This window comes from Rhinopithecus roxellana, chromosome 8 (genome assembly GCF_007565055.1).
Source record: "Rhinopithecus roxellana isolate Shanxi Qingling chromosome 8, ASM756505v1, whole genome shotgun sequence".
NCBI classification, from domain to species: domain Eukaryota; kingdom Metazoa; phylum Chordata; class Mammalia; order Primates; family Cercopithecidae; genus Rhinopithecus; species Rhinopithecus roxellana.
In genome coordinates this window covers 96,115,284-96,136,385 of record NC_044556.1, presented here as the reverse complement: position 1 = coordinate 96,136,385, position 21,102 = coordinate 96,115,284, and the positions used below count along the sequence as shown (strand labels likewise).

General features: G+C 42.9%; 1 protein-coding gene across 9 annotated transcripts in view; it reads right to left on the bottom strand.

The window, feature by feature from the left end:
• DISC1 (DISC1 scaffold protein) overlaps window positions 1-21,102 on the bottom strand; it is a 411,890-nt gene that overhangs the window by 244,151 nt on the left and 146,637 nt on the right. For all 9 annotated transcript variants that reach the window (XR_004058726.1, XM_030935643.1, XM_030935645.1 and 6 more), the window contains exons 5-6: window positions 20,267-20,396; window positions 16,371-16,606 (exon numbers count right to left, since the gene is read on the bottom strand). Coding sequence is in view for 8 of the 9 variants with exons in the window: in XM_030935643.1 (XP_030791503.1) it covers window positions 16,371-16,606; window positions 20,267-20,396 (366 nt within the window). In the remaining variant the exon portion in view is untranslated. The remainder of the gene's footprint in view (window positions 1-16,370; window positions 16,607-20,266; window positions 20,397-21,102) is intronic.

Here is a 21,102-nt window from a genome sequence, read left to right as displayed (position 1 = left end):
GAGTATAACCAATCCCCACTTTTTAAAAAACTTGCATATTATTCATAACAAATATGAACTATCCTCTCAGATGAAATTATGCCTTATCCTAGAAACACATAATTTGTCCACACAAATTAGCAAATATGTTTTCAGAAACACACCAGACCTAATTTACCCAAATGAGTATCTTCATTCAAAGTGGCTGCCCCGGAAATAATAGAGTCCAACGTTTATTGAACACTTACTATGTACCAGACACTCTCCCAAATTCTTTATGCAGATGAGCATTTTAAATTCTTATTATAACTCTATGAAGTAGAAACTATAATCATCTACATTGTAAGACAAGAAAATTTAATCAAAGAGACTAAGACAGATTTAAGTAACTTTCCCAGGGGTAACCAGTTGGTAATTATGGGAGATTAAATGGTAACCCAAGCAGTCTAACTATCTGCTCTCCTAACTACTGAACAATACTAACTACCGCTCCCAGAAGCTGTGTACCTATTTAAAATGAACTGTCATCATCCAGACAAATTTTTGAAATTCTACTTTAGAATTTTGTTAAATGTACAATATAATCAATATCATGATTTGTAAATACACATTATTCTTTACTCACAAACTGGTGTTCCAATCATATGACCAAATTTCACCCTCAACAAATGAAACCTTAGAAAAATTGAGACTACTGACATGAATGTGCTGCACAGAACATACATCAGTAGCAGATGGTCCTGGGGGTGATGACTGTAGCAAAAGGAAATTAAATGCAAAGGTGCCTGTCACTGGTTGAGTTGTGTCCCCCAAAATTCACAGGTTAGAGTCCGAATCCCCAGTACCTAAGAATGTGATGGTGTTTGGAGGTAGGGCTTTTCAATAGGTAACAAATTTAAAACAAAGTCATTAGGGTGACTTTATTTGGATACCAATCCAATATGACTGGTATCATTATAAGAAGAGATGTGGAGGGCCGGGTGTGGAGGCTCACACCTGTAATCCCAGCACTTTGGGAGGTCGAGGTGGGTAGATCACGAGGTCAGGAGATCTAGACCATCTTGGCTAACATGGTGAAACCCTGTCTCTACTAAAAATATAAAAAATTAGCTGGGTGTGGTGGCGGGCGCCTGTAGTCCCAGCTACTTGGGAGGCTGAGGCAGGAGAATGGCGTGAACCCAGGAGGCCAAGCTTGCAGTCAGCTGAGATCACACCACTGCACTCCAGCCTGGGCTACAGAGCCAGACTCTGCCTCAAAAAAAAAAAAAAAAAAAAAAAAAGAGAGAGATGTGGAGACAGACACACGTGGAGGGAAGACCATCTGAGGACAAAAGAGAAAACAGCTGTCTGCAAGTCAGGGAGAGGAGCCTCAGAAGAAACCAGCCCCGCCGACACCTTGATTTTAGACATTCAGCCATCAGAATAGTGAGAAAACAAATTTCTGTTGTCTAAGCCACCCTGTCCGTGGTACTTTATTACGACAGCCCTAGCAGACTCGTGCATGTGGAATTTTCCATTTCTCATGATATGATGAGTTATATGTAGTATTAGGGCACCGCACACTGGTGCTTCACGATCCAGGTAAAAAATAGTTGCTACTCCATGTAGCAGCAGCAGCAGGTCCAACAGAAAACACGGCAACTCTTGCTTCCTTCAGACTGACAGTTTCTTTTCAATCTGCCCAACTGTGAGACTGCGGGCTGCTACAACAATAAATGTGTGTAGAACATTATCATTCTTGTTTGCAGTTTAGGAGCTAAGTATTATGAATGGTGGCTCTAAGAAAATGTGATGTGAGAATGTCTTTGATTTTTAAAAATGATTATAGATTATGATTTAAAACTTATTATTTAAAAATGATTCATTAGAAACGAAAAAGGGCTCCCTTCAATACTCCTGCAATATCACAAACATAATACAATCACTGATGTCAAAAATATAAGGAATAAAAATTCAATCTGGGGAGGGACAGATTGCTTTTCAGCCATAATTAGAAGGGCAAATGGAATTTAAGTCAATAACAGTCACTAATCTAGATAATACAAGCCAAGACTTGGTCAAGGGCCAGAATGAGACATTTATACAGCAGGATACAGCCAGGCAATTTTGGTTTAATGACTTGGGAATGAGAAACTATTCTAAAGATAACTGATCCGACCAAAGAACTGTCTCTACTTCTACCACTCTGCTCCAAGCCACAGGCACCTCTCCTCTGAAATGCTGCAACAGTCTCAGAACAGTTCTTCTGCATTTACCCTCACTGCTCCACAGTCTGTTCTTGAGATACAGCCAGGGTGAGCCTTCACAAGTATGTCAAATAAAATGCCACTATTCAGCCCAAAACCCTGCTCCATCACACCTGGGTCGAGCCACGTCTGCAAGGACCTATATGGCCCATCTCTCATCACGTCTCTTACCTCCTCTCCTACAACTCCCTTCTTTGCTTGCTCCACCCTGGCCACAGAGGCCTCCTGACAGCTCCTCAAATCTGCTGTGGCTGGTTAAGGCTCCACTGCCTTGACCTTCTGCCCCAGCATATATAATGGGCCGACTCCCTCCCACCTGCAAGTCCTTGCTCACCTCTGACACTCTCAGTGAGGCTGGCCTGACTACTCCATCGACAGCTGTAAATTTCACATCCACTCGTCTTCCGCCCCAACCCCCAAGTCATGTTCATTTTCTACTAACCTACCTGTAACTTACTTATTTATTATGTTTGCTATTTATTTCTGCCTTTTCCCACTAGAAAAAGAATTCCACGTGGGCAAGGATCTTTGGAGAAGTACTTGAAGTGCTTGGCACACAGTGTGTACCTAATAAATATTTGATTAATGTATAATACTCACATTCTTGCCTTCTCTCTAAGAAATAAGTGGGGTGGGGTAGGGTGGGGCGGAAGCATCCTCACCTCTGTTAGAGGCACACTCAAACCACAGGATGGTGAGTGGCTCCATCTTTATCCCCACTTCCCACCACTGCCCCCTCAGGATCAGGGAGGGATTAAAGGCTGCAGCTGCTCTTGACTGTATGGCTGGGGTGCAGCTTTGCATGACAGAGAAAGAAGAGGTTAAAAACTTCGAGTCAACTCATCAGATGTCCTCTCTTCTTTCAAAATTCCATCTCTCAGAAGTCTTATTTATCTCGGTTTATCTCTGTTGGAGAGTTTCCTTTCATGGGCTATATTACATGTTGAATTGTGTTGTCCACAAAATTCGTATGTTGATGTCCTGACCTCCATACCTCAGAATGTGACTGCAGTTGGAAATAGGTCATTGCAAATGTACTTTGAGTTAAGATCAACCATACTCTGACATGACTGGTGTCCTTATAAAAGGGGAAATGTGGATTCAGAGACACGCATCGAGGGAAGATGATACGAAAAGGCACAGGGAGAAAATGATCATCTGCAAGCCAAGGAGAGATGCATATCCTTCCCCGACAGTCCCCAGAAGAAAGCAACCCTGCTGACACCTTGATTCTTGGACTTTTTTTTAATTTTTTATTTTTTCGAGATGGAGTCTCACTCTGTCTCCCAGGCTGGAGTGCAGTGGTATGATCTCAGCTCACTGCAACCTCCACTTTTTGGGTTCAAGCGATTCTCCTGCCTCAGCCTCCCAAGTAGGTGGGATTACAGGCCTGTGCCAGAACACTCGGCTAATTTTTTTGGTATTTTTAGTAGAAATGGTGTTTCACCATATTAGCCAGGCTGGTCTCAAACTCCTGACCTCAAGTGATCCACCCACCTCGGCCTTCCAAACTGTTGGGATTATAGGCATGGGCCACTGCACCCGGCCAATCTTGGACTTCTAGACATGATAAATTTCTGTATTTAAGCCAGGTGGCTGTGGTGCTACTTTATACTAACACAGGCTGGCATGGAAAGGAAGACATGTGGAGGGCCACTCATTCCTGCCTCTTAGAATGGTAAGAGCTAGAAGTCTGGAAGCAAGGTGTAGGCCTGGGCAAACGGCACCGGTGGTCTCATCTGGGAGCCTGCCTCTAGCAAAGTGCCAAATGAGTCCTCACTGCCAACATGCTGCCAAGGTCAGAAGATGGCTCCAAAAATTCAGAGTGATTGTGCTTAGAGCATCTCGCTCATCTTTCTCAAAAACTTATAGCTACTGCTATCATGTCAATGTGTCCTCCAGAATTCATGTGTTGGAAACTAAATTCCCAAGGCAACCATGTTGAGAGGTAGGACCTTTAAGAAATGTTTAGGTTACCAGGAGTCTGCCCTCATGAATGGATTGATATCGTTATTGGGGGAGTGGGTTCCTGATAAAAGGGTGAGTTTGGTCCCCTCCCCTTCTCTGTCTCTGTCTCTCTCTCTTTCTCTCTGTCTCCCCTGCTCTCTCTCACACACGTGTTCTCTCTCTCTCTCTCTCTCTCGATCTCTCTTGCCCTTCTGCTTCCTGCCATGGGATGATGCAGTAAGAAGGTCCTTGCCAGATGCAGCCCCCTCAGCCTCGGACTTCCAAGCCTCCAGAAGTGTAAGAAATAAATCTTCTCTCTTTATAAATCACTCAGTCTGCAGTAACAAAATGGACTAAGACAGCTGCATTGGGCATCTATTTGGTTAGAGAATCCCACGCCCCGATCTAATAGCAACTAACAACTATTTACTCGGTTTCTCCAGATCCTGTCCCTTAGGGAAGCCTATCTCAAGAGCCTTATAACATACTTGAATCCACACCCTCTCTCTGTAATACTTCCAATACTCTCCTTAAATCCAGGCAAAAGAACTCCTCCCTTGTTCTCTGCCACATTAGAGGGCTCTGTCCTGATCCTCCTTACCCTTGAGGGGAAGGGTAAATGGGGGCACCAAAGGTACATGCCACCCAAAGCTGGTTCAGGCAGCCAAGACCAGAAGTGCCTTCCTGAAGAGCCAGGAGCCTGCATCCTGCCAGGGTTCTTCTCAGGGCACTGCTTGCAAGGGTGGACTGCAGTGCAGTGGGCATACCTCTAGGCCCAAGCGGTAGTCGAGCACAGGCTATTTTGAAGGGTGTAGATATTACCTGGACATACAGGCTAGGTCCCCATATAAAACCTATCATGGTGTGGGACAGGTGCAAGGGTAGGAAGACAAGGTGGGAAGTTCCATTTGACCCCTTACTCTGGGACACAATGTCAGGCAGGCCTGGATAGACCCCTTTAATGTTATATCCTAGAGAAACCACCTCTCATTCCATGCAGTCTTTGGTAGTTTATTACCAGTTCCTCGTACCACCAGTAACCCAGCCATGACCACCTTAGCACCTGGCACTGGAGGTAAAGCCTTGGCTCTCAGCATCAGAGGCACTCCCAGGGTGACAACCACACACCTACCCCAAAGATGAGCCTTTGAAGAACAAACTCTGTTCCTGTTCTTACCTGGACCTCTGCAGAAAAAGAATATTAACGACACTCAGAGAATGACACCACTACCCCACTAACTTTCTGCAAGACTTTGAACAAGTCACTTTCATCTGGGGCTCCATTTTCTCAGCTGCAAAATGAGGAAGTTGAACTCAATTATTTCTAAAATCCTTCCAGGTCTACTATCCCATATTCTTTCACTGCTCTATCACTCAAAAATCTTTTACTAGCCTTTTTTATTTATAGATATTTAGAGAATCTAAAAACCACATAGGTTTTATAAAGTACCAGATAACATTGATAACAGAAACAGAAATATACAGGAGACGTGTCTTTTTTTACTCTATAATAGAGTAATAGAGACAGAAATATACAGGATATATTAGATTAGACAGAAATATAATAGATAATAAAGATACATTCGATATTAGAAATGTAATAGATAATACAGACAGAAATATACAGGAGATACATGTCATTTTTTTACAATAAGTGAGGGACGTGTTTTTCAGCTCGGAAGCTAACTGTGCAAAGGGTCTGCTCCCTGCAGACAGCTGTCCGCTCATCTTCCTGCCTGTGTATATGTGGCTTTATGCTGAAGTTCCCCTTTAGCAAAAAGCTACAGGAGATGAGGAATATCAGTTTCATCTCTGAACATCCTTCTCTCTACCCTCTCCCTCTCCCTCTATTCCTTATCCCATCCCATTTCCTGTTCTGTAAAAATCAGTTTAAGAATGAGAGATTATTACTAAAGCAAACCACAAATGATGGAAAGAACAAAATGACAGCTATCTTAGCCTAGGCACCACTTGGGTCTTGAATTAAAACACACTCACACAGCCAGGTATAGTGGGTCACACCTGTAATCCATGCACTTTGGGAGGCCAAGATGGGCAGATCACTTGAGCACAGGCGTTCATGACCAGCTTGGATAACATGGTGAAACCCCGTCTCTACCAAAAAAAAAAAATAATAATAATACAAAAATTAGCCAAGCATGGTGGCACGTGTCTGTGATCCCAGCTACTCGGGAAGCTGAGGTGGGAGGATTCCTTGAGCCCAGGAGGCTGAGGCTACAGTGAGCTATGATCGCACCACTGCACTCCAGCCTGGGTGGCAAAGCAAGACCTTATGTAAATAAATAAATAAATAAATAAATAAAATAAAATAACACACACACACAATACACACAAATCCATTGACATTAACAACTTTGCCCCTCACCTTCTGTCAGAGGACAAATGGAAAACAAAATGACGTGGAAACAGCTTTAGGAACTTCAGGTTTATCTACTTGGTCTTTATCCTTCCTTAGACCCTTCTATCCTCACAGCTGATAATGTCACATGGCACCCATCAGACATTCATGGAGCACAGAGGCACAAATGCCATGAATTCCTCTAGACTTCGGATGATCTTGTAAAGGCACAACAGGGTACATAAATTCATCAGAAGCAAGCCATTCTATATGGCTATTTATAAAAATGACTCAAGCTGGTTATCTGAGACCTTTACTTCTGGGAAAGCCAGTGTGGTGCGGTGGAGAGAGATTTGAACTGAGAGGTAGGAGCACCAGGACCTCTGCTGGCCATCCTTGCCACCTTTGGCAAAGCATGTTACCTCTTTCCAGTTCAGTGGTGGCTGAAGTCAGAGAGTTTGCTGGACTCAAAACAGACACTCACCTTCATGCTCACCAACTAGCTCATCTTTTGAGGATCATGGGAGGAATGAAGTATAGAAAGACCATTTAATAAATCATGCAGACATATACCATACCTGTATTAGGGTAAGAAAATATTTTAGAGTAATCGGACCAAAATCAGGCACATAAATTTTTAACACGGGTGGAATAAATATATTTAGAGTTTTTCTCGCCCAGGCAAAGGACATTAAGTAAAAGAATCAAAGAAAACTAGGCTAGGGAAATACTTGAACATTTAGTTCTTTGATTCCTTTTCTGAGTATACATCACATCATGACTCACATTCTCCCTATCTCTCTGAATTTCAAGGATCCTTTGTCTTCAACTAGGGTGCCACACTCCATTATTCTGAGTCCTTTTGGTACAGTAAAACTTCTCCAAATAACTCAGCAAACTGAAAATAAGGTGTCACTTTTTTGGTTTTTTTGTTTGTTTGTTTGTTTTTTGAGACAGAATCTCACCCTGTCACCCAGGCTGGAGTGCAGTGGTGCAATCTCAGCTCACTGCAACCTCCACCTCCCGGGTTCAAGCGATTCTCCTGCCTCAGCCTCCTGAGTGGCTGGGATTATAGGCACACACCACCATGCCCAGATAACTTTTGCATTTTTATTAGAGAGGGGGTTTCACCATGTTGGTCAAGCTGGTCTCAAACTCCTGACCTTGGGATCTGCCCACCTCGGCATCCCAAAGTGCCGGGCTTACAGGCGTGAGCCACTGTGCCTGGCTGATGTTACATTTTATAAGACCATAAACTCTTTTTAATAAGATACACCCATGTAACTCATATCATAAGGGACAACGGAGGGAGAGGAAAAAAATGAACATAAGGATTTCTGATCTTTCCTTGGAAAAGATTTCCTGTGATCGAGGTGCTGATGCAAAGGCAGTGAGCAGAGGAAAGGAGTAAGCCCTAATAGTGGATTTGCTGAACTTTCCAAACTGGCAGGTATGAGTAAGGTAGCACACGCACGCGTTCACACCCTCACCCTGTGCCATCTCTTGCAGGTCCCCATGCTTACTGGGAAGCTCTGCCTGACATCACAGCATCACAGTTTGCATCGAAGTCCAGTTTCATAAAAAATCACAGCTTTATTTTTAACTGATGAACTTGCTATTTGGCTTATCCAAATATTCCAAGTGTTAATTCAACCAGATCTTTCTCATTGCCTCAAACAATCTTATTCCAAACTGAAACTATAATTCATGCACCAAAAACATTTTGACTTACAGACATTTGTCTGTAGGAGATTTTGGTGGTTTAACAATGAAAAAATGAGAACAGGAATCAGAAATATGAACAGCCTTATGTTCAGATTATAACCATTCTCCTTTCTACCCCTTCCTCACAAGCTGTTAAACGATTCTTTTTTACAACAATAAGGAAATAAATTACCAGCTTCTTATTTTTTGGAGACTGGTAACCAAGTCAGCTCCATATTTTCAACTATTCTCATAACCATGATGTATTTAAATGTTCAAACAAGATTTCAGTACTTGGGCTCTAGAACTTTTCCCTACCCCTCCAAAACTCATGTGAGTTCAGCCCATTAAATACTACAATTTAATCTAAGGGGAAAACGATACTACATCCAGGCTTATTCTGTTAAGTGATCCAAAGGCAACTTCATATTTCCATTTCAATTACTACCCTCCCTTTATTCTGATTATTTAATAAGGAATGTCCAGTTGTTCCCATGGGAACAACTGAGATTCTAAATAAATACCCAGAACTGCTTGCATTTATTTTTTTTATATATATATTTATTTTTATTTGTTGAGACAGTCTTGCTGTGTCACCCAGGCTGGATTACAGTGACATGATCTCCGCTCACTGATACCTTCACCTCCCATGTTCAAGTGACTCTCCCACCTCAGCCTCCCGAGTAGCTGGAACTACACAGACGCGCCACCACACCTGGCTAATTTTTTATTGTTTTTTTTTTGGTAGAGACAGGGTTTTGCCATGTTGGCCAGGTTGGTCTGAAACTCCTGACCTCAAGTGATCCTCCCACCTCGGCCTCCCAAAGTCCTGGGATTACAGACATGAGCCACTGTGCCTAGTCATTTGCATTTATATTTAATACTAATTTTTTAAATATGTTCTTGCTTCTCCTAAATTTCTAAGTATTTATACTTTCCATAACTGTGAAGCTTGCCAAAAACGTTGTACTTTCTGCTGTGGGTTTATTCTCTTCTTCTGAATCGTCTTTAATTAACTGGCGTCTGGCTAAGAATAAGCATATGTACAGCTCAAGTTTGCAGAGACAATTTTAACCTTACATTTCTCTCAAGCGTCTCTCAAAATCTGTTGACAAAGCAACAGATCAGCCTGATTCCTAAAACTGGGGAATATTGTCAATTTCATTTCCTAAAATGTTTGTGTGGGTAAACTAAAGATGGACATACTTTACTGGATAAAAAATGCAAAAATAGACCACTGGTGAACAAAATGAACCAACAGTAGGAGAAAAATTCAGTTGACTAAAGGAGAAACTGAATAAGGAATTCAAACACCAATATCAATATGACTCAAAGAGGAACCTAAGGAAATCTGCAAAAGAGGAAGTACAAAACAGTAACGACAATGAAAGTCAAGATGAAGGTTTAACAATGATCTCTATATAAGACACAGCACCCCCCCACTGAAAGCAGCTACAGGAAATCTAGAGGTTCTGTCTGACTTTGGTTTCAGTCATCCTAGCAGCCTAGCTACCAGCACAGGGTAGATTAATCACCCTTCCACAGCTTGAAAAAGATGTGCTCTTAACTGATTAAATTCTCAGCAAGCAATGAGCTGGCATTTCCAACCTGGGGATATTCCCAGCAGTCACTGGAGAAGGGTCTTTCTGAGCAGAGCTAAATTACCTTCTGCTGGAAGATTCCAAAACTTCTGCACTTCTTCCAGTTTCAGCTCAAGGTCTGAATAAGAGTTTAGCCTGACTTACTAAATTAACATCTGAAAAGTTAAAGCAGGGAAAAGTAACATACAGCTTACAAAAAGGAAAGAATAAGAGAATTTGATAAAGGGAACAGAAGATTGCAGAAGACATGTAAATTACAAAGAAATTAAGTACAGAACAGTTCTCAAGGTGATAATAATGGAAACTAAAAATTGAAATTGACTAGGAGAAAGACTTAAAATAGGCCACATGCTTTCATGTTTGTGAGAGTTGACTTGCAGCTGCAATATTAGAACTAGCTATGATCATTTTAAGATGACTATCTCCCATCTTTGATAATCCATGGGGCTCCAGTTGAAAATAATTAACCTAATGCCTAAATTATATAAAAGAGAAATGGGTGAGTCTACAAATCACAAGCCTCCAAAGAGCTACCTAAACAATAACAATACTAAGAATAATAGACTCGCGTTGTAAGTTTCTTAAAGAAAACAAGCACAGAGAATTTGTAAAATATTAAAATACAACATTATAAAATACATATCCATTTTTTCACCCTCCTTTGTTCTAAGTTATTCAAAAATCATGGTAAATGTTACTGTAGCACAAAATAAAGTCTTTTTTTAAATCTGCAAGTAAAATAGAATTCCTCCCTTGAGTTTCTCAAATACATCCTGTTAACTTAAAAATCACACAATTTATCAATTTAGAAAGAAGAGCTTTATTTCTTATAAGGGGGTTAAAGCCTGCAACGTTGCCATTCTAACAGGCTGGGAAGCATAGGCTCCAGTAGAAGCCAATAGCAAGCACTTTAAGGGAGGGACAGGTAAGACAGGAATTTATGCAGAATAGGTTGACCAAGTACACATATTCCACAGGTTATAGCAGGAGCTATGAATATTCATGAAGGTGGTCCTAATGCATGCATACTGAATAAGCACACATGTTATATACAACTTACGTTCACCTTGGGGTGGAGACTTAACATTTACATGTATTACAATTAGGCCCTCTATGTAAAAGGTCCTTTCAGAACACAAAGGCACTCAAGTGTCTCTGTAAATAGGCCAGAAGCAGTCCACAGTTGGTCTTTGTATCAGAAGAAAGTTACTGAAATCAGAATCTTTTCTAATGAAAGCTACAGTTACGGCTGGTGGAACAGGGAGTCAGTCAGTCAGCATCTGGCAGTGGAAGGAATGCCGTGGTTTTAAGATAGCTCATCTCAAGGCCAGTGCTTGTTTAGCTGCTAGAGAAAAAGAAAACCCAGGTGGCAGTTAGAAGGTAGTTTATTCTTTAGGTGCAGGGGTGTGTGACTTATCTCTGCCTGGCATGGCCTTAGGTCTTGTTTATAATTTGGTATCTCATTACCACCGAGAGTCTGTTCTGTCAGTTCTTAAGATCTCGTTTTAGCAATGATGCTGGTCAGTTGTTGTGTCTAAGCTACAAAAGGGAGGGATTATAACAAGGCAAATCCAACCTCCTGGCCCACTGGGGCTGGGAACTCAGTTTGTATGGAGTCTCTGGGGTCTCCTTGGCCAAGAGGGAATCCGTTCAGTGGTTGGGGGCTTAAGATTTTATTTTTAATTTACAACACAATGAAAACTGGAAATGGGGGTTCTGTTTTCTTGGGAACCTACATTTCCTGGTGAGCAGCATCTGTACCCAGCCAGATAGGGGGGATTTTCTTCCTTCTTTTCCAACCCTCTTGCTCCTTTACCAGATGATAATTTGGTAAACTTTTCACATTGCCTGTAATGACGACTTTCCAGAAGAAAATGGGAGGATACACAATGGCGAGGCGAGGTCTAAGCTCTGAGCAGCAGTAGCAATGCTTGGAAAGCAGGTTTGCTCAGGTCCCTGCTCTAGGGACCAGCCCTTAGGAAAGTGCCAGCTAGAGCACCGTGGCCTGTGGATGGTCACAGCCTGCCCAGGGAACTTCAAAGAGGAACTTAATATAGAGCTCCTAGGAATAGAATTATGAGGGATTTTTAGGCAGTTTATTTTAACTTATTTCACAAAATCCTAAAGTGCAAAGTATTGTAGAACCAGAAAGGACCTTCCACATCATCCAGTTCAAACCCTCTTTTCACAGACAGTAATACCAGTTCCTCCAGCCCTGGGGCGGGGCCTTGCTTTCCAGTTTCTCTTCCTCTCACATTTCTTTCTTTGGAAAGTCTGACAGACCTCTCTGACTTGAGACAGTTGCCTGTTTGCTCTCCCCAGGCTGCCTATTTTTAGATACCCCTTGGCTCCAATCCAATCAGGCAACACTAGGCGCACAGAGACAACCATCCCTGGCCTGGAGGGACATCCATTCTCTTGTCCTTGGGCCTACAGACCCACGCTCTGCTGGGCTGGACTTCTTTCCATTGCTTGACTAAGCACTCTGTCCAAGGCCTGGTCTCTCCCAGGCCATAAGTGTGAACCATCTCTGGATTCCCTCTGCATTAAAAATTGGCCAAAGACATGAGGGCACCACTTTTACGGCTGTGTGAACTTGGACCCTCAGCAGCCTCATCTGCAAAATGGGCATAAAAACATTATATTGCCCAACAGACTTTATAGGGTTATTGTAAGCAAGTATGACAGTTTGTAAATAACAGAGATATTAAAATTAGTGTATGAGTATCATCACCAAACTAACTAAGAAGGACAGACAGGATAAATCTGAGTGGAGAGGGCAAACCTGCAGGGAGGTCCTGAACGCTGCAGATGTCGCCTATGCAGGGAAGCCTCACTCCAGGCACCCATCTGGCCAGCATTGCTCACACACTTCTGTCTCACTGCATTTGCTGTCTTGGCAAATATTTATCTGCCTCATGAATTCCTGGGAAAAGCAAGATGTCTACTTTACTTAAAAAGTGGGAGTGGGGAAAAAAAAAACTTGTAATCCCAGTGACCCAGGAGGCTGGGGTAGAAAGATCACTTGAGGCCAGGAGTTCAAGTCCAACCTGGCAACACAGCAAGACCCCCCCCATCTCTACAAAAAATAAAAAAATTAGCCAGGCATGGCGACATGCACTTATAATCCTAGCACTTGGAAGGCTGAGGCAGGAGGATCACTTGAGCTCAGGAGTAAAAGGCTGTAATGAGCCATGATCATACCGCTGCACTCCAGCCTGTGGGACAGAGGGAAACCCCATCTCTAAAAAAGAAAGAAAAGTCCTTACCAAAAAAAGGGGGAAAAAATCAGAGTTTCCTGGAAAAATGCAAAGCTCTCCTCTTTCTCCAGATGATTTCTAATGCTCTCAGTCCCAATAAAGCCATTGCCTTGGCAAACCAATCAGGTAGAAGGCAAAGACAGAGGAGAGAGAAAGACAAAGCCCAGAAGTGGAGATTAAAGAACAACAATCTTCACAAATGGAAAAGCAGCTTGGAGGCTGCTGATATGCTGCAGGGATTTTCTCTGCAGCCTCTGCATTATTGCAGTTTGGTGGCTGCCTCACACTAACCCAGGGGCCAGAGCATTAATGGGATCTCTCCCACACAGCTGCCTCCAGGCAACCCTCTTTGAGAATCTCTACCATGATCCTAGATTCGGGATCAGTTTTGCAATTCAGGCCTTGTTGTTTCAGTGTCTCCTCACTCTAATATGATATGCTTCTGAGGGGAAAGAGGAACTACTGATTTTTTTTCCCCATTCAGTTGTGAGCTGGTGAATTACATTATTTCAAATCTCACTTGCAAGGAGGCCTGACATCAGCAGGGACTGCATGGTGTGGAGCTGAGCACAGGCGTGATGAGGATGCCTGCAGCGCCCTGCATAATTACTGCCCCTGGCCAGGGAGCCCTGGGCAGTTTAGCTAGTGGTTGGGGGCATGGACACCACAGAAGGCCTGGCTCCTCTCCACCTACCAGCCTCCCCAGCCCAGCCCTGCTGCAAGGCTCCCAGATTCTCCAACCAAGGCCCAGCCAGCCGTCCTGTAACCAGGGCCCAGCCAGCCCTCCTGTAACCAGGGCCCAGCCAGCCCTCCTGTAACCAGGGCCCAGCCAGCCCTCCTGTAACCAGGGGTTGAGTTTGTTTCACACTTTGTGCCAATGGTTTGTAAAAAGATGTGACATGTTTCTTCCAAATGCACAACAAGCAACAATTCGTCCGTGAGCTGCCAGAACACATTTTACATGAAGCATGAAAAATCCCAGGAGCTGAGGAATGAAGGACTCAACCCCAGATGAATACAAGCCAGTCAAGCGTTTCTAAAGAACGTTAGAAAGCGTCCTAGGCAGCCCTCCACGTCATCACCGTGATTATTACCATAATTATTCCTCCCTCACTTTGCAGTTAGCCATATGCATGCCACATGAGGTCACAGGCTGCCCTCCCCTGGTTTTCCCGACACATAAAACCAACAAGAAGCCAGGGGAGGCTGAGCTAATGGTGCTAGAGAGAGATGAGCTGCAAATCACCATTCTCCTCAATTTACGCCAAATAAATAGATGGAACCTCACACCCCACATGGCGGGATGTGATCCACAGAAAACCTTGGACACTGTGTCCCCCATCTTTAACCTCTCCTCTCTCCCCCACCCCCACATCACAATCCTATTACTGAGAATGGGAGTGCAGTCAGCAGGGGGTGGAACAAGAACCATGGGTTTCATGTGGGAGGAGAACCAAGCTCATTGGGTAAAAGTGGTACTTCTAAGACCCTCACATCAAAGGAAGACTTGCAGGAGAAAATAAGGAACTTGTTTTAAAGCAGAGGGGTTGAAATCCCAGGGATGAAAGAAATTCAAATGAACATATATTTTAATTGGTTCCTGTCCTTTCATGCACCCCTGCTCTGTCAGCTTCCATACGGTGGAGCTTCTGATTCTCCAGTGCTTAAAAAGCATTCTCCTTTTGTTCACTGGAAGAAAACCATTTTTGTTGGCTCCACACAAAAAGTGTCTATGATGTCTCTGGGATGGAAACACTTCATCTCCTCCTGCTAAGTTATTTGATCCAGAACACAGACATTGGAAAATTCAAATGGCTTCTTTGATTTCTATTATCACACCCAAACCTAAAATCATTGGGTGTCCTTGACCCCAGCACATGCCCTCTACTTCCAGCCTGTCTCTGACATTGGCCAGGGAGTTCCCAACAAGCCACAGTCAGAAATGATGGCCTCCATGCAAGCACGTAAGTCTCCACCAGTGACACATCCAGAAAGGGCCACGTGCTATCAGAAAGTTTCTTTTCAAGCTCGTGGGTCTTTGTCCACGAAACAAAGCATATCTTTCCCTTTGCAATTGCATGTTAGCAAGTTGAGTAAATGACAAACAGATGGCACCCTCAGTTTGTATCTGGCCTCTACAAAAATCCTTATAGATGATGATAACAGTCGTGATGTTGAGTGATCTGTTTCTCCAGGTTTTGTAACAATACTAGTCTCTGCAACTTCTCTTTATAAGACTTCAAGGTTTTCCTGTTTCACAATTTGTCTGACTCTCCCCATCTGGCCTAAGAAGAGCCTATTCTCATGAACAACAAAGGTAGCTATTGACGAATGTAAGATGGGTTCATTTGGCTGAATATACCTACTGGATATTCTCCCTAAGTCAGCATTTTCTGAAAGACAACCAATACTTCATAGCAAAAATTAGGTTAACAGGATCACGTCCAGTTAGTTAAAAATACTGGATCAAGCAATCTCTCTGACCTGTTGAGCCAGCTGGCTCTACACTGGCTTCTTTCAAATGCTTCACTTCTGCAGATCCAGGTTTCAGAATTAATCAACAGGAGTGTAAATATCAGGTTTTTCTCTTATTAATTAGGACTTTGGGCAAAGTATAACCTTCTTAAACTTTTTTTTCCTCACCTGTAAAATGAATATAACAACAGAAGTAACTCATAGTCAGCTTATAACAGTGCCTGGTACATGGTAAGCACCCAGTGCATTTTAGCTGCCAATAACAATCCATTCTTCCAGATGGAAACTTTGTCACTGGGTATCCCTCTCTCAGTGGTTCACCTCCTCCCTTAGTGAGAGGCATAGTTCACCCCTCTCCAGATGATCATCCTCAGCAAAAGTTGGCATCGAGATCTTTAGCCCATTGAACTCCAACAGTTCTCAAAGGGAGACAGGGTGTCCTGAGGGTGTTTAGAAATGGGGAGGGTGTTTGGAAATGGAGAGGGTGCATATTGGAATGGGGAGGAGTGCTGGCATTTAGTGGGTTGAGTGGCCAGGAGGTGAAATAACTTGTAATGCTCAGGACTGCCCCACACCGTGAAGAATTTTCCCACCCAAAACACTAATGGTGCTTCCACTGAAAAATACAGACTGTTCGGGAAATGTTTAGAGATGAAAGTCATCAGACAAAATCATTCCAATGAACAAAATCATTCCAATGAACAGGTCATTCCAATGAAATGTTTAGAGATGAAAGTCATCAGACAAAATCATTCCAATGAGGTGAGTGGCCCAAAATCAGTTAGGAAATCACCAGTACCTCCTTATGGTTTCCGGTGGCTCTGCATGGAAGGGAATCTGACCAGCGGAGGCCAGGGTGTCCTGCAAGGCCTTCCTGACCTCCTGCAGCTGACCCAGGGATAGCCGGCCCACCAGTGGGGTCAGGTCGCAGCCCTGCCACCAGAGTTGTTGCTCTTTCTCCTCTATTTCCCTTCTCAGCTGTTGATCTTTGGCTTCCAGCACCGACATCCTTGCTTGGAGAGCTTCAATTTCTTTCTATAGAGAATGAGGAGTCGAGATTTTATAAATTAACCCTGCTCACGGCAAACTGCTCTGAGGATAATGACTCGTTTAAATGAGAATTGGCCATATGCACAAGAACCATGAAGCTCCCCTTCTGAAGCAGGCAGATTTTTGGAGGTTTGCTGAACTGGAAAAATCATGCCAGCTTTATATTTCTAATGAGTTGGCATAAGGAAAACATTCCCTCCCGAGCATTAAATAACTATGGGGGGTGAGCCAAGAATTTGACTTGGAAGAACCCAGCAGATACATAAATGACTTACTTCATCTCAGATGGACGAGTTAGGACACAGGGCAGGGAGCCTTACGCACCTGAGGTCTGAGCTAAGCAGGTAACCCCAGCCACAGACCGAAACAAGAAATGCAAGCGACCCGTTGTTAGTCTGTCCCCAAACACAAGAATTCAAAGTAAAGAGAAAGGTAAAAAAATGGTTTCTTAAGTCTACAGGGCTGAGAGAGGAATGAGATGCTGCAGATGGTGCCATGCAGCCTAAAGTTCATGACAATATAAAAAATGTAATTTCTGCAAATATAGCAAACTGAAATCCAAAGAAGCCATAAAATATCATTTAACATTAAGGTCAATTAACTAAACAAGCAGCAAGTAATGAACGCCCATCGTGTGCACAGTGTTATAGCAGATCATCACCTCACTGCCCATATGATTCTGAATCAAAAATAAGACTCTTAATTCACATACTCCCAAGTTTTATGCTGATAAGAGCGCAACTCTAATCCTGGGTGTCTCCCAACCTCTTATTCACATTCTCTCAGCCCCAAGGTGCATCACCTGCAACTTCTACCTCCTGAACCCACTTCAAGTATGGGAGTGGGGAGAAGAATTGGGAGTTACTAAAGAATGTCTACTACCAAGACATTCTAAGAAAAAAGTAAAGCCTCCGTGTCCCCAATTGCTCCAAGATTACAGTCTTACTGACAAAGTCTCTCAACTAACCTCTCTACTTCCACCTTTGACTTCCTCTACTCTATTCTTTTCTTTTTCTTTTAGTTGTTTTTTTTTTTAACTAGTTAAACACATGTAGCATAAACTTCACCATCTTGAGCATTTTTAAGTGTAGAGTTCACTGGCATTAAGCACATTCACATTGTTGTACAACCATCACTGCCATCCATCCACAGAACTCTTTTCATCTTGTAAAACTGAGACTCTGTACCCATTGAAAACTAATTCCCCATTCTCTCTTCCTCCAAGTCCCTGGGAATCACCATTCTATTTTCTCTATGAATTTGACTTCTCTAGGTAACTCATACAAGTGGAATCATACAGCATTATCCTTTTGCGACCAGCGTATTTCACTTAGCATAATGTCCTCAAGGTTCAACCATGCTGTAGCATGTGCCAGAATTTCTTTTCAAGACTGAGTAATATCCCATTACATGTACATACACATTTTGTTTATCATTTATCTGTTGATGAGAACTTGAGTTGTTATCAGCTTTTGGCTATTGTGAATAATGCTACTATGAGTCTATGGGTGTATAAACATCTCTTTGAGTCTATGCATTCAATTTCTTTTGAGAGAGAGCGATATATATATACCCAGAAGCGGGGGTGGCTGGACCACACAGTAAATCAATTTTTAATCTTTCAAGGAAGCTGCATACTGTTTTCCATATTGTCTTACATCCTATTCCTAATACAGGGTCAAATTATTTACAATGTGGTCAGATCAATTACATTTAGCATTGTTTACTTTAAACTTTCTAGATGTTCCTAAAAACAACACTCTGACTGCAGCTGAACACCATTATACAGGCAAAAAATTCTCCCTAAATGAAGGCATCCAATGGTTCCCTGTTGCAATCTGAGAAAATTTCAAATCCTTACAAGGCCCCTTTATCTCTGACTTCCTCCCCAAATCCTCCCCCTAATTTACACTGCTCCAGCCACATGGGCCTCCAGCTGCCCTCTGAACACATGAGGCCCCCTCCCACTCTAGGGCTTCATCTTGGTATCCCCCTGCAGGATCCTCTTGCAGAAATTTCTGCAAGGCCTACTCCCTCTCCTCTTTCAACTGTTGGGTCCAATCTCACTTCTCAATGAGTAGACTCCATCCTCCACATCATCCTAGTCTACTCTGGGAAGCTCTTATCACCCTACAACATACCGGTTATCTAATAGAGGTTTTATTATGTTTATCACTTATTGTCTATCTCCCCATTCTCACCCCTAGTAGATCAAAAGCTCCCCAGGAATCTCAAGCATTTCAAACAGTATCTGGCACTCAGTGAACCCTCAATAAATATCTGTTGAATAAATGAATATTCAAGTACCTTTCCCAGAGTGCTTCAAACACTAAGTGCCCAGGGCTAAAATTATTTTCTCTACACTCTGACTTTCTCAGGAATTGTGTAGACCTTTAATTGGCAAATGTTATTAAAAATGAAAAACCAGATTTCACATTTTCAGCTATCCAAACAGTATAACACATTGACTACGTAAGTGCTCAGTTAATGGAGGAAATGGTTTCAAATAAATTGCCCTGACTTTTTCCTCCCTTTGCCTCCTTACCCTTGAAGTGACCTGGATGGGGCAAATTCAGATAACAAAAATATTCGATGGCCAGAGCAGAGAGGGGAAGCCTCCAGCCTAAGCCAGGATTTGAACTTGAGTGTTGAAGACCTATGCTCTTCCCATGAAGTCACGTAGCTTCCAATCAATGCGTCCTCCTTGCTCCCCACTCATGCTTCACAACTCCAGGCTCAAGCAGGCACGGACCCTGTTTCAAGATTCCCTGCCTCTCGGGTGCCCTGTCAACTTCCAGAGCTCTGGCTTTAACTCGGTGCTGCACCCAGATTTGTAGCCTCTCGATGATTCTTAGCCAGCTTGCATCCTCTGTTCTGGGCCAACTTTGGGCTTCCACGCAGTCGGCTAATCATTCCAGATGTGCCTGCCTTGCTCAGTCCGGACTTACAACTCTGTCTCTTAACAACTTCAGCTCATAGACTACCATGATAGGAATTTCCATAAAGGATTTTCACAGCACAGATGTCTTTCTGCCTTTCAAAGGAAGCTTCTAAAGGTCAAAATGATAAGAAGTGGCAAATTGGCCTGGCAGACAAGAAAAGCATATTCAAAAGGTAATGAGGAATATCAAAACCAGGCACAAACGCTGCTGAGCTTTCAACCCTCATTTGTAATGAGATTCCTACAAGCCCTCTAGTCATTCCCACCATCTCTCCTTTTTGTACTCCCCAGCTTGACAGCCAAGGCTCTAATTGCTACACTCAAGGAAAGTGAGACCCACTTGGCTGCCTTTGGCTTAAATGGATAAGAAAAATGCCGGCTGGGCATGGTGGCTCATGCCTGTAATCCCAAAACTTCGGGAAACTGAGGCAGGAGGACTGTTTGAGCCCAGGAGTTCAAGAGCAGCCTGAGCAACATACTAAGACCTGATATCTACTAAAAATTTAAAAATTTAGCCAGACATGGGGGTCACGCCTGTAGTCCCAGCTACTTGGGAGGCTGAGATGGGAGAATCACCCAGGAGCTGAAGGCTGCAATGAGCTATGATTGTGCCACTGCCCTCCAATCCGGGCAACAGAGCAAGACCCTGTCTCAATGAAAAGAAAAATGCCATGATATTTCTTGAAGATCTTTCACCTGCTCACCTGTAGCTGCTGCTTTTCCTGAAGAAGCCAGTCTCGTCTTGTGATGGACACGTGCAAGCTGTCCTGAGCAGTGCGTTCCAACAGCCTCGGCTCCGTTCTGAGTGAGGCATGGGTGTCATCTCCACTGGCCCTTAAAATAACACAGACCTATTGGTACAGGTTTGGGGAAGCTGAAATCCTCATGTTGACAAGTATTTTAAGAGTAAGAAACTCCACCAAGTGGTCCCCATCTGTTCTCATACTTAGGAGGGTACTTACCTGCTTTTAGGATGAGCTCCTAAATGTAAGTTTCTACCTTAATTACAATCTCTTGGGATTTTTTATTTTTCCCCTTAGTCAGAATACTATTATGGGACCTGCACTGTCCCATAAGGTAGCCCGTGGCCACATGTGACACATGGTTAGCCCAAATTAAAATGTGCTGAAAGTGTAAAACACACACCAGATTTTAAGGACTTAGTATGAAAATAAAGAGCACAAAATAACTCATTAGTAATATTTTAAAGTTCATTACATGTTGAGATAATATTTTGGATATATTGAATTGAATTAAATGTATTGTTAAAATTAATTTCACCTGTTTCTTATTCATTTGGGGGAAATATAACAAGATCTTTATTCAAATGATTAGGAGTGTTGAATTCACACTCACTATTTCTGAAATTCACCAGTTCCCCTGCCTTTACGGCATCCACCCTTCCTCTGCTCATTTAGAATCTTCCACTTTGCACTAATGTTTGAGTCACTAGTCAATGAGAAGGCTGTCACTGAGGGTTTCAGAAGATTTTCTCCCGCAATCAGCTTTAATCACATAGAAATACACTTCTTGCAGAGCC